This window comes from Bubalus kerabau, chromosome X (assembly GCF_029407905.1).
Source record: "Bubalus kerabau isolate K-KA32 ecotype Philippines breed swamp buffalo chromosome X, PCC_UOA_SB_1v2, whole genome shotgun sequence".
Taxonomy (NCBI): Eukaryota; Metazoa; Chordata; class Mammalia; order Artiodactyla; family Bovidae; genus Bubalus; species Bubalus kerabau.
The window spans coordinates 80,208,703-80,222,319 of record NC_073647.1 but is presented as its reverse complement, the minus strand read 5'-3'; the positions used below and the strand labels follow the sequence as shown (position 1 = coordinate 80,222,319).

Here is a 13,617-nt window from a genome sequence, read left to right as displayed (position 1 = left end):
GGAGTGGGTTGCCATTTCCTTCTCCAATGCCTGAAAGTGAGAGTTGAAAGTGAAGTCGCTCAGTCGTGTCCGACCCTCAGCGACCCCATGGACTGCAGCCTTCCAGGCTCCTCTGTCCATGGTATTTTCCAGGCAAGAGTACTGGAGTGGGGAGCCATTGCCTTCTATGTTATTCAGCAATAGGTAGCTAGTAAAAGAAATAAAGCCCTGCCACTTAATGGACATGAGTTTGAGTAAACTCCGGGAGTTGGTGATGGACAGGGAGACCTGGCATGCTGCAGTTCATGAGGTCGCAAAGAGTAGGACATAACTGAGCAACTGAACTGAACTGAATCCACCTGAAGATGACATTTCAATCATGCTGTCTCATGGAAAGAACTGCCACTGCTACATCTAAGAAATCTATGCCCCCACTTCATCCCAAATATTTTAGTCAAGTCAAGCCCTAATTTAACCTTCCCAGATTTATCTATCACTACTTCTCTACTATCTGTACTATATGGTCCAGCAAAACTGGTCAACTTCACTACCCCATGAACATTTTTATGCCTCCATATCTTCATTCAAATAGTTTTCTCTCACTGAAAATAATTTGCTTTTCCTATCTTTGCTGTGAAAGTCACATTTCCTTCAGAATCCCTCTCAGGTGCCATCCATTTTATGCAAGCTTTATTGATCTCCCAAACTGGGTGATACAGCTTTTTATTTTTAAGCCCTGTATTATTCAGGACTATTTTAGTTGCAAGTGACAGAATCCTAATTCAGACTAGTTCAAGCAAAAAGTGAATTTATTTGTTCGCATAAGTGGGATATCCAAGGGATAGAGATGATTTAACCATGACTGGATCCTGAGGCTCAAACAATGTCATAAGCTGTTTCTCTCTCTCTCTCTCTCTCTCTTCTCTACCTCCATATATAAAAGAAGACTCTGACTGTTCCTATTTACCAGGGTCCCAGCAGGAATTGAGGACACACTCAACCTGTACAATTTGTTGCCAGAGTTTGGGGAAATCTGCAAAGAATTCTGCAGCAATTACAGCTTAGAAAAGCTGTTATCCTCTCTGGACCAGAAGAGATAAGGGATGGGCAGAGTTAACTGAGCCCAGAGAGAGGAACTGTACGAAGGTCACCTGGCATGTGCTGTGACTTCAGTAGAGGGATGTAGCCAGTTGCACAGCAACCTTGCAAAGGAAAAAAATACAGGAACAAATACCTTGGATGGCCTCATTTTCCTCCCTTGTATTAATTTATTAAAGCTCTTCATTGGCTAAACCCAACAAGAAAACAGAGGACAAAGAAGTCCATTAATATATTTTATAAAGGTCAGCCTTCTGGGGTTTAGAGTAGGATAGAAAAAGGTAGATAATAGATCTGAAGAGAGGAAGGGAAAATATTTCAGACACCCGACTTTATCATGCCCCCATATATAGGCCTATGGCACAGGACAGGCTAGTCAGGTTGACCAGCTAGTGTCACATGGTCACCCTGGGGGAAAAGGACTGAGGTGGGGGCAAGGTGACACAATAATGAACAGAATCATCAGAACCATAGATTGGTATGAGGTAGTACCCCAAATGTTATTGGATGAAAAATATGTCTAGTGCAAACCCAATTCTGCTTTAGACTATTTTTGAGGGCAATTAATTTCAGTCTTAAGTTATAGTTAGTTCTGACTTTTCCTATCCTACCAATCAGATTAAAAGTACCTAGAGAACACAGCTTATGTATTTTTCTAATCATCTTTGAGTCCACTGCAATACTCATCACAATACATGGAACAATTCTTAAATAAAATTAATGAGTAATATTAATGAATATTCAGTTGGAAAATCTTTTGTTTATATGTTTTGAGAACAATTAATGGAAATATAAATAAAGCTTTTATCTTCGTTCTATTTTGAGACATTTCATATGTTCCAAGTTGGCTCGGAGATGTCTTTTTTAAATGCCTGGAAATGAATGGTTTGTAATTATATCAGAGCTTGGATCATTGGCGAAGATGCCCTTATCTAAGAGTGACATGAGGTTAGGATTTACAATCTGTCAGATTTTCTCAGCTAGAAATCCTGCCCTCAAGGCACATTTCCTGCACAAACATGGATGCTCTGCTCCATATATTTATGTCCGTCTGTTTCTGGGCATTTAGACCTACTAAAAAGTTGGTTTGACCTTTGCCATAGGTGTTAAATAGTGATGAAGTTGGGAGAGATTAAAAGTACTATATGTCACGTGTTATTTCTCCTAATAGAACTCTAAAATGTTTATATTACATAAACTTATGTGAAAAAAAGTATTTGTTAGTGAAATGAAATAGTTATATCTTTATTATCTAAGAGGTACACATTTATTTTAATAAAATGACAGAGCAGTGAAAATTTCATAGAAGTAGCAGGATTTGACTTGCCAAAATGCAATGTTGACAAATTTTTTCATATAATCTAATAAATATTAGTTTAATATTGCCAAAAAAGTCATTAATCTTTGAAACTAAAATTGTAAACTTGTCTTCATTTTTTTCTTTACAAACTGCCTGGCTCCATTAGGACCTAGTCTTAGAATAAGAAATGTTGTCAAGGCAGTTGAAGTATGACTAATGTGGGAAATGTTGTGACCACAATAATACATATTACAGTTGTGAAAATATGTGCAAACATGAATATAAAATGATCCTAACTTTGGATTTGCTATAATTTCTTTGCAAAAAGAAATACTTTAGTTTATAAATGCTATCAAAATTATCCTTTCTTATTATTTATCCTCAATTTCACACATTCACTTACTTCTTGTATTTTCTGTTGTGAGTCTTTTTATCTAAAGAAACCATCAAACAGCTTCTACAAAAATATATTTTTTTGTTTACTTTTTTTTGGTTGTTGTTTTATTATTTATTTATTTATTTTTAAATTTTATTTTATTTTTTAACTTTACAATATTGTATTGGTTTTGCCATATATCAACATGAATCCACCACAGGTATACATGTGTTCCTACTTTTGTATTAGAGTATAGCCAATTAACAAGGTTGTAATAGTTTCAGGTGAACAGCAAAGGAACTCAGCCACAGATATACATGTTTCATTGGAAGGACTGATGCTGAAACTGAAACTCTAGCACTTTGGCCACCTGATGCAAAGAGCCAATGCATTGAAAAAGACCCTGATTCTGGAAAAGATTGAGGGCAAGAGGAGAAGGGGATGACAGAGGTTAAGAAGGTTGGATGAATAACCAACTCAATGGACATGAGTTTGAGCAAACTTTGGGAGATAGTGAAGGACATGGGAAATTGGTGTCATGCAGTTTATGGGGTTGCAAAGAGCCAGACACAACTTAGCAACTGAACAACAAGAACAACAAAATAATATAAGCCTGCCTAATAAAGATCTATTCATTCTACCAAGAAGGATGGGAGAAGACACACAGGAGATGGTAACAGTAAGGTAGGCCTTAAGGAATGAATATAATTTAAATAGATGGAAATGAATTAAAAAGACATTAGCAAGAAGAGGGAACATGATCTGAGATACGGTGGCAGCAAAATCCATGAGGTTTGAGGAAGAGAATAGACCTATTTGGTTGTAGTATGGAACACGGGGAAGAATTGGTTAAAAATGAGGTTTTAAAAGTAGGTTATACTGAGGTCCAACTCTTAGCGACCTCATAGACTGCACCCTACCAGGCTCCTCCATCCATGGGATTTTCCAGCAGCAGCATACTGAGGTCATGATAGACTTTGAATGACAGGGTAAGAATTGTGGACTTTACAGCAAACTGGAAGCACTGTGAGCTTTTCGTACAGGGAAAGGTATAATTATATCCTTAGAAGAAAATTCTGCTTATGGTATGAAGGATATAGTGGAAAATAGGAGGTAGATTACTCAGGAAACTATTGCAACAATTGACAAAAGGAAAATGAATAATGAAATGAGGGCAGTGACAGTGAGAATGGAATGAGAATGAATTTAGGAGACTTATTAGTAACAATGACATACCAGTCAATATGTTGTGGAGTGGATGTGAGGAGAAGCAGTAAGCCAAACTCGACCCTAGATGATTGGAGAATGGCAATGAAACCAAAGAATATTTTATCAAGACTACCACATTGCCCAGTTCTAGGAGGAACCATTGACATTTTGGTCTATATAAATGACATCCTCTGGAGTGGTGCAGCACACAGCACACAGATACAAACAGGAGTCTTTCTGTTTCCCTCTTTTATTAAGAAAGTGTCATTTACTGGTATCAGCCAATTAAAAATTTAATGACATTGATTTCTGAGATGACAAGATACCCATATAGTAAAGAGAAAGAAAAATGGTAGGAAAATAAAATTTGGAGAAAACCAAGTGAACAAGTAAAGCTGAATAGTAAACCATTGAAGTGACTAGGGTTGTTTGTTTAAATGCCACCACTTTGGGCTTCCCCAGTGGCTCAGTGGTAAAGAATCCACCTGCAATGAAGGAAATGCAGGAGACGTTAGTTCTATCCCTGGATTGGGAAGATCCCCTGGAGGACGGCATGGCAACATACTCCATTTTTCTTTCCTGGAGAATCCCATAGACAGAGGAGCCTGATGGGCTGCAGTCCATGGGGTCACAAAGAGCTGGACACTACTGAAGTGACTGAGAACATGTATTAGTTTACTATGCTGTTTCATTTGCCTTGTTACAAAAAGCAGTTCTCTGGGACTAATAGTAAGCTTTCAAACTAGTGTTCTCAGGGTTTAGGATAAAGTGGAGTTTGTATTAACACCTTTGAGAAACAGTTACTATACCATATAATTCAATCACTTAAAGTATACAACTCAGTGGGTTTTTCGTTTACTTACAGAGTTGTGCATCAACACAATTTTAGAACATCTTAATCCAATTAAAAGACACTTACTCCTTGGAAGAAAAGTTATGACCAACCTAGATAGCATATTGAAAAGCAGAGACATTAGTTTGCCAACAAAGGTCCATCTAGTCAAGGCTATGGTTTTTCCTGTGGACATGTATGGATGTGAGAGTTGGACTGTGAAGAAGGCTGAGCGCCGAAGAGTTGATTCTTTTGAACTGTGGTGTTGGAGAAGACTCTTGAGAGTCCCTTGGACTGCAAGGAGATCCAACCAGTCCATTCTGAAGGAGATCAGCCCTGGGATTTCTTTGGAAGGAATGATGCTAAAGCTGAAACTCCAGTACTTTGGCCACCTCATGCGAAGAGTTGACTCATTGGAAAAAACTCTGATGCTGGGAGGGATTGGGGTTAGGAGGAGAAGGGGATGACAGAGGATGAAATGGCTGGATGGCATCACTGACTCGATGGACGTGAGTCTGGGTGAACTCTGGGAGTTGGTGATGGACAGGGAGGCCTGTTGTTCTGCGATTCATGGGGTCGCAAAGAGTCAGACACAACTGAGTGACTGAACTGACTGAATCACTCCCTCAAAAGTCCATATTCTTTAACTATCACCCTCTTTTCCCTTTTGACACCCTCCTCCACTTCTCAGCTCCTGGCAGCCACTAACCTACTATTTCTATAAATGTTCCTGTTCTGGACATTTCACATGAATAGAATCATACAATAAGTGGTCTTTTGTGTCTGGCTTCTTTCATAATGCATGTTTTCAAGGTTTACTCTTGCTTGAAAACATGCATTCTTTTTTATGGCTGAATAACATTCCATTGTACAAATACACCACAGTTTGTTCACTCATCAGTTGATGGACATTTGGATCGTTTCTACCTTTTGGCTATTATGAGTAATGCTAGAACTAAAGAGCCTTTTGATGAAAGTGAAAGTGGAGAGTGAAAAAGTTGGCTTAAAGCTCAACATTCAGAAAATTAAGATCATGGCATCTGGTCCCATCACTTCATGGCAAATAGATTGGGAAACAGTGAAAATAGTGGCTGCCGGTGCCAGCCGGCAAAGTCAATCAGGTCCTGAGAACGTGCACGGCGGGGCTGAGAAAGGAAACTAAAGCAAGAGAAATCTACAACAAAGATGGGGTCGAGAGGTTCAGACACGTCTCCACAAAGGGACGCAGTCTGACACCAACTTTATTCAGCATCTCATATTTATACAGAAGAGCGTGAGAAAGACAAGACAGTTAACATTTTTTCTTGGTTGACCTACACATCTTACAAACAGTCACAAGAAATCTTGAGAGCATGGGAATGGTACCCTGTTATTATTTCTTACACCAGATAACATTTCTCTGTGCGTGAGAAGTTTGCACAGAACTCCAGGTGCCTGCAGTAAATAAGCGCCTAATCTCTGGGGTGGCAGGACAGAGAGCTATGTTTGCAAGCAAACCCTCAAGGACTGAGGCAGCTCCCAGAGCTGTGTGCTTCGGACAAAGGACCCCGTTTTCACGGGCAGCTCCCCGCATCTCCCCCTTTCTTTTTATATAGGCGCACGCTTATGTTCCTTTAACCACAGACCATTTCCATAGATGGAAGCCTTTATCATCCATAGATCATCAATCAGTTTTTTAATTAAACAAGGTGCAAGAAATAAAACAGTTAAAATTATTAAGAATAGTCCTCCTATGGCCACTCCCAAGTACCAAATACTATTGACAGTAGGTACATGTCGAAAAAGTTCTTTAACAAAAGACTCAGCTCTTTTTGCAACATCCAAATCAGGTCTAGGTGCATTTTCAATGTTCATTATTTCCTGATGTAGATGCAGCAGATCTAAGGAAATATTTTCATTATGCCAAATACCTTCTAAATGAGCTTTCACATTATCCCAAGCAGTTATACTACCATTATATTTTTTGGGGGTAACACAGATCCATCGAAAATCTGCATGACATTGTACCCGTAATCTCAACTTTATACTTTGAATCTCTTCACCTAAAACTTTTACATCATCATAAAGGGCATTTAATCGATCCTCTAGCTTTTTGTCAATATTTTCTTGAGTCCCCAGGGTAATGGATACATTTTGTGCCAGATTATTAACAAAAGTTGCAGTTTGCACTGATTGTACCAGGGTCAGGGCTGCAGTAATCGAGGAAGCAATAAGGGTTACCAAAGCTACAAATCCCAGAATTATTAACCCTATTCCCCTATGATAACGCATTAAAGCAGCCTCTACTTTTCTCCAAAGTTCAAGTCCTCTTTCATCATACCAAGACCCATTAATCTTTACAGGAACCATAACAAAAGCAGGCTGTCTTAAGACTAGAACCCTAGTTTGATTAGTAATTCCCCTAATGCAGTTAGTCAAGGTACAATTGTTACAAGTTACATCATAATTTCGTAACCCAGGTTGTATGTTTACAGATCCTACTAGTAAAGCATAAGGGTGAGGCACACATGCAAGAGGGTACCTCATGGTGAGATTCCATAAATAACCGTGTCTCACTTTCGATCCCACCTGAAGGTAGGAACCCTCACATCCAAGGGCAGCAGCTAATTTCCAGATTTCTGTTTGGAACACTTTAGAGCCACCCAAGTTCCAAATACGGGATGCAAAGTTCCTATTGTCCTGAGCTCCAGGGTTTTGGGCCGAGTCTGGAGACCAGTCCCACAATGACTCATTTGTCCCAAATATGTTATAAACCATAGCAGTTCCATCTCGACACAATTTCCATGGTGCAGCAGTGACTCTTCCCCTTGTTCCAAAGTCGCAGAAAGGGATATCTAAAGGACCAGTTCCATTACGACGTTGAGGAATTCCAGATTCTTTCGTTACTCCAGGAATGTATAGGCTCCAACCATTGTCATGATCAGCAATATCCTGATTCCCCAACAAAAAAACATCCTGTTGAATTAAAATATCTAGACAGACAGATAGGTAAGCGATCAAACACTCCATGATAAGAGAAATTAACTTGATTAGGAATAATATGTTTATCTGAAAAACCACCCAAAGCCACAGTATCATTAGTGTATATGGGAATGGACCGACCCTCCCAGCCCACCGGTTGGAGAAGGGGAGGATCGGGAAAATAAGCCCAGTAAGCATTTGAATATTCTTCAGAATGTGCAGTATTAATCTGATTTAAGATAATTAATAAGGTTATCAGGAAGCTTAAAGGAGATATCGGATCGCCCTGTACAGCAACATGATTCTGTGCCTCTCGCATCAATGCCTGAAGTTGTTGCCGAGATGGTAATTCATCATGCTCTTGTAATTCATCATGCTCTTGAATCATCAATCTCCTCATCTGGTTTACTAGAGATTGTCTCTGCCGTGCTTACCAACCTTTCCGGCAGCCAGCACGGTACTTCGGCATCTTGTGGGAAAACACAAACATGCCCTCGTCCCCAGATTAGTACAGGATCTGGTCCATACCATTTTCCCACAAGTGGGTCTTTCCAAAAGACTTTAGGTCTTATTGTTTGCACATCAAAATTCCAATATCGCTGTGCTACTGAACGACCACTTATATCCAATTGTAAAAAATTTAGAACAAATAAAGCATGGCTTAGAGAGTTGGAGGGGGTATTGGGATACAATTCCCCCTTCTTTAGTTTTTGCAATTGATGTTTGAGAGTTTGATGTGCCCGTTCAATAATTTCTTGACCTTGAGGATTATAAGGGATACCTGTTTTATGTGAGATAGACAATGGTGTACAAAATAGTTGAAAATTTTTTCCAGTGTATCCTGGACCATTGTCTGTTTTTATGGTCTTAGGGGTTCCCATAACAGCAAAACATTTAATGCAATGAGCTATACAATGTTTGCTAGCTTCTCCGGATTGTAGAGAGGCATGTAAAAAGCTGGAGAAGGTTTCAATAGTAACATGAACAAATTTTTTGTTTACCAAATTCAGGAATATGGGTAACATCCATTTGCCATATATCGTTTGGCAACAATCCTCGGGGATTAACTCCATAATGGGGGACACTAAAAAATTGAGGACATGTTTGACATTGCTTAACAATCTGTCTGGCAGCTTCTCGAGTAATGCCAAATTGAAGTCTCAAGCTATTGCTGTTTTGATGGTGTAAGCTGTGAGAAGTTTTTGCCATTTGTTCCAATGAAGGAAATATCATACGTATAGCTTCGTCAGCCAAAGCATTGCCTCGTGCTAAAGGTCCAGGAAGCCCAGAGTGAGCACGAATATGACCGAAATAGCATTTATTAACTCTGGAACAAATTAAATGTTGTATATCATGAAAAAGAGTTTGGATAGTAGAATTCAGGGTACCAATAAATGGAACAGTCTCAATAGTGTTTAAGGCTCTTATGATAGACTGTCAGAATATAAATTAAATGGAGCAGAGATTTGTAATAAAGCCTGATAAATGGCAAATAGTTCTACTTCTTGAGCTGACTTATAATTAGTATGCCAGGCGGTGGTATTGTCCTGTATAATCAAACTAGCTATTCCATTAGAAGAGCCATCAGTAAATACAGTTATGGCGTCAGCAAGGGACTGAGAAACAACGATTTTTGGGAAGAGAAATTGGTGATAATGAGCAAATTGCAAAATTTTGTCTGAGGGATAATGATTATCAAGCCGTCCACTAAAACCAGCTAAAGCAATAACCCAATTGTCACTAAACTGAAACAGCCAGTCCTGCTGAATTTTAGAAAATGGAACACATATAAAATGTGGGTCTCTTCCTAGATATACAGTGGATTCTGACTGCCCAAGAGCTATTAGGGCAGCAACTAAATCATAATAGGGGGTTAGTACCCGAGAGGGAGAGGCAGGCAAGTGAAGCCATCTTAAAGGCAATCCTTGGAATAAGACTGCTGTAGGAGCATGTTTAGTAGGAATAATATATAAACCCCATTCTTGAGTATAGTCACAATAAGTAGCTTGTTGTTTAGACAGGGCCTGTTCAACTTTATCTAAGGCTTGCCTTCCCTCCAGAGTCAGAGTTCGGGGGGAAGTTGGATCAGGATCACCCTTCAGAATATCAAAAAGAGGCTTCATTTCCCCTGTAGTTAGCTTCAAGTAAGGTCTTATCCAATTAATATCTCCTAACAGTTTTTGGAAATCTTTCAAGGTAGCCAGGTTATCTTTATGCATCTCTATCTTCTGAGCTCAAAACCATTCATTTTCCAGAAAAAAACCCAAATAAGAATAGAGGGGGGAAGCGTTGCACCTTTTCTGCTGCGATAATCAAACCATAATCCTGTAATGCAGTTTGCATATAAGCAAATGCTGTTAATAGCAACTCCTCATCTTGATAAGCCAAAAGAATATCATCCATATAATGAATAATATATACTTGGGAGTATAAGGACCTAGTGGTTTTTAAAGCTTGAGCAATAAATTTCTGACAGAGAGTAGGACTATTAGCCATTCCCTGAGGTAAAACTTGCCACTGATATCTTTTCATAGGTTCTTTATAATTTGTAAAAGGGACACTAAAAGAAAATCTTTGACAGTCATTAGTGGCAAGGGGAATAGTATAAAAGCAATCTTTTAAGTCAATAATAATTTTGTAAGTATTTTTTGGAATGGCCATGGGGGTAGGCAACCCCGGCTGAAGGGGGCCCATCAATTCCATTGTTTCATTAACCTTTCTTAAATCTTGTAATAGCCTCCATTTACCTGTTTTCTTTTTAATGACAAAAATAGGTGAATTCCAAGGTGAATTTGAGGGGGCAGTATGGCCGAGAGCAAGCTGTTCCTGCACAAGCTGATTGGCGGCCATGATTTTTTCTGCTGATAGGGGCCACTGATCAACCCATACTGGAGCATCAGACTTCCATTTTATCGGATCAGCATGGATTGCAGGACGATCAATGACCCCTCCTAAAAACATCCTATACCTTTTTAACTGCAGGGATCAGGGGTTGTAAAGGCCCTTGTGAATTTATCCCCAACCCCTGATGGGGTAAAAGGCCTTGGTCTAATAATTGATTACTAATCTTTTTATCTGGACTATAAAGATATACCCCCATATTCATCATAACATCTCTCCCCCATAGATTAACCGGCAGTCCTGGCAAAACATAAGGTTGAAAATGTCCTTCATGTCCTTCTTCGTCCCTCCATTTTAAAAAGGTTGAACTCTGTTCTGGGTTGTGTGATTGCCCAATGCCTTGCAAAGTAGAAATTACAACCTGCTTAGGCCATTCATCAGGCCAATGTTTTTGAGATATGACGGAAACATCTGCACCAGTATCCAAAATACCTTTAAAGGGCTTTTCTTGAATATACAGTAGAAGTTCAGGGCGCTGCTTATCAATGGCCTGAATCCAATAAGCGTCTGAAGACCTGAAACCTCGGGATCCTCGTTCTTGCTTAATGGCTTTTCCAACTGGAATTGTAGGAAGTAGAATTAATTGAGCAACACGTTGACCGGATTGTATTACTGTTATGCCCTGTGGCGAATGGGCCATAATTTTTATTTCACGCATATAATCAGAGTCTATGACTCCAGGGGCTACTAATAAACCTTTCATTGTAGTACTGCTTCTCCCCAATAGGAGGCCCATAGTGTTCTTCGGAAGAGGGCCAAAAATTCCAGTTGGCAAAGCCTGCATGCCCATTTCTGGAGTTAATACTGTGTAGGTGGAGGAACTGAGGTCCAATCCTGCACTTCCTGCAGTTGCTCTGAACAACTCGGCAACAATTCTGTGTTTTGGCCCTGAAGCATCTCCAATGTGGTCAGATTTTGCATCGCCCCATAACATTGTTTTGGGGCCTGGGGCTCGCCCCTCACCCAGTTTCCCGAGACCGGAGGAAGTGGCTTTCCCTGTAAGTCAGTTTTAGAACGGCAATCCTTTGCCCAGTGTTTGCCTTTCTTACACCTAGGACAAATGTTAGGGGCTTGAGCAGGTCTCCGGGCTTGCTTCTGCAGGCAGTGGGCGGCCTGATGGCCCATTTGGCCACAAGAGAAGCAGCCAGAGCCAGGGACTCGAGGCCGACCACTAGTTTTATCCCGCTTTTGTTGTTGATACAGTACTTCTTTGACTGTCTTTCCTTGTAATGCCACGGCCAAAGTTATGCCTTGAACGTAGGAAGGGCCGATATCGGCACAAATCCGTACAAAATCAGATAAGCCTCCCTTTTTTCTGTAAGGTCTCAAGGCAGCTTGACAAGGTGAATTGGCATTCTCATAAGCAAGCTGTTTAGCCAACACCATCCCCGCCTGCTCATCCCCTATCACTTTACCAATTGCCTCAAGCAGGCGGGCAACAAAATCCTGATACGGTTCATCTGGCCTCTGGCGAATTTTAGATAAATCTTCAGTCTTTTTATCAGAATTTGGAAGCTTTTTCCAAGCTCATAAAGCCGCAGCACTAATCTGAGGGTAGGCTCCAGGCAAATAATTAAGTTGACTATTAGTGTCTCGATAGTCTCCCTCTCCCACCATCATTTCATAAGTGGTGTTCAGTCCCTGTCACCGATTGATATCAGCTGTGATCCCACACTGCTCAGCAAACTCAGATTTCCATAGTAAATAATCTCCTCCAGATAAACAAGCCCGAGCAACCTGTTTCCAATCATTAGGTGGCAGATTTTGATTATTTTAAAGCCTCTATAATAGCCTAAGTAAACGGCGCAGTCGGGCCGTATTGTGCACAAGCCATTTTTAACTCTTTTAGTTGCTTAAAGGGCAGCGGTTCATAATACCTCTGCTGTTGAGCATTTTCAAACACTGGATAGATTCCTGAAAACCCGGGAATATGTTCTCCTTCTTCATTAGCTCGCTTAATCGCTTGTTGAAGAGGAGATAATAATATCTCACTTTTAATTTATATGTTTTCACCAGGCAAAGAAGCAGGGATAGATATAAGCTCTCGCGGTTCCACAAAAGGTGGAGGTGGATCGAGTCCAGCAAGAACCGAGGGAGGACATGCTGGAGGCACAGGCTGGCTGGAGTGGGAGTCTCCCTGTGCCTCCTTTTTTACTGCTATAACAATCTTCTGAATTAAATTCTCCAGCTGTTCTTCAGAAAGCCCTGAATGCTTTAATTCCCCTTTTCCGGAGGGGGATTGCATGTTAACCATCATTTCCCAAGACATATCCTCTCTATGGTACTGAGCTGCTTGTTCATTTAACTCTTCCTGTTCATCAGAGCTTAACACATCATCACTCCCTCCAGCCTTACAAGCTGTTCCCTCAGGCACAACATAAAGTGGCTCAGGTGGAGGCGGAAGGCTCTGCAACTTCGGGTCCTGTGGAATCCCTGAGAGCCGTTTGAATTTTATGTCCCTCATGTTCATGATCCAGACAGTCTCTTATGAGAGTCCACAAAGAAAAAGCATCCACAGGAACACGATTGGGACCATGTAAGGAATAATATGTCTGCAATTGTTTTCCTACTTTTTCCCAAGTTTCCAGACTAACTGTTCCTTCCTCTGGAAACCAGGGACAAACCTCCTCTATAAAAAGTAAAAACTTCTCTAGCTGTAACTTATTTACATGAATTCCCCTACCTTTTAACATAGTTTTCAACATATGTACAAATAACTGGCGGCTATTGCCTTGTCCCATGATTTATTACTCTCGACAGTAACACTCCCTGCCCCTTTTACTTCATTTAATTAATTAGGAATTCCTTGTCACTTACCTCAATCTTGGCGGGCAGCGGCCATCGTCGCCCTCCGATTCCCGAGTCCCTGTTCGGGCGCCACCTGCTGGTGCCAGCCGGCAAAGTCGATCAGGTCCCGAGAACGTTCACAGCGGGGCTGAGAAAGGAAACTAAAGCAAGAGA

At 40.4% G+C, this 13,617-nt stretch overlaps 1 protein-coding gene and 1 pseudogene across 1 annotated transcript; both read right to left on the bottom strand.

The window, feature by feature from the left end:
• Nucleotides 1–5,980: 5,980 nt before the first annotated feature.
• On the bottom strand, nucleotides 5,981–12,219 carry LOC129638461 (endogenous retrovirus group K member 13-1 Env polyprotein-like). The gene is made up of 3 exons (XM_055562906.1): nucleotides 11,863–12,219; nucleotides 11,089–11,214; nucleotides 5,981–7,725 (listed from the first exon to the last, which is right to left on the bottom strand). The coding sequence occupies exons 1-3, from the start codon at nucleotides 12,040–12,042 to the stop codon at nucleotides 6,382–6,384; spliced, it is 1,650 nt and encodes a 549-aa protein (XP_055418881.1). The 5' UTR covers nucleotides 12,043–12,219; the 3' UTR covers nucleotides 5,981–6,381.
• A 168-nt stretch (nucleotides 12,220–12,387) lies between these two features.
• On the bottom strand, nucleotides 12,388–13,400 carry LOC129638462 (endogenous retrovirus group K member 21 Gag polyprotein-like; annotated as a pseudogene).
• Between the last annotated feature and the right edge of the window lie 217 nt (nucleotides 13,401–13,617).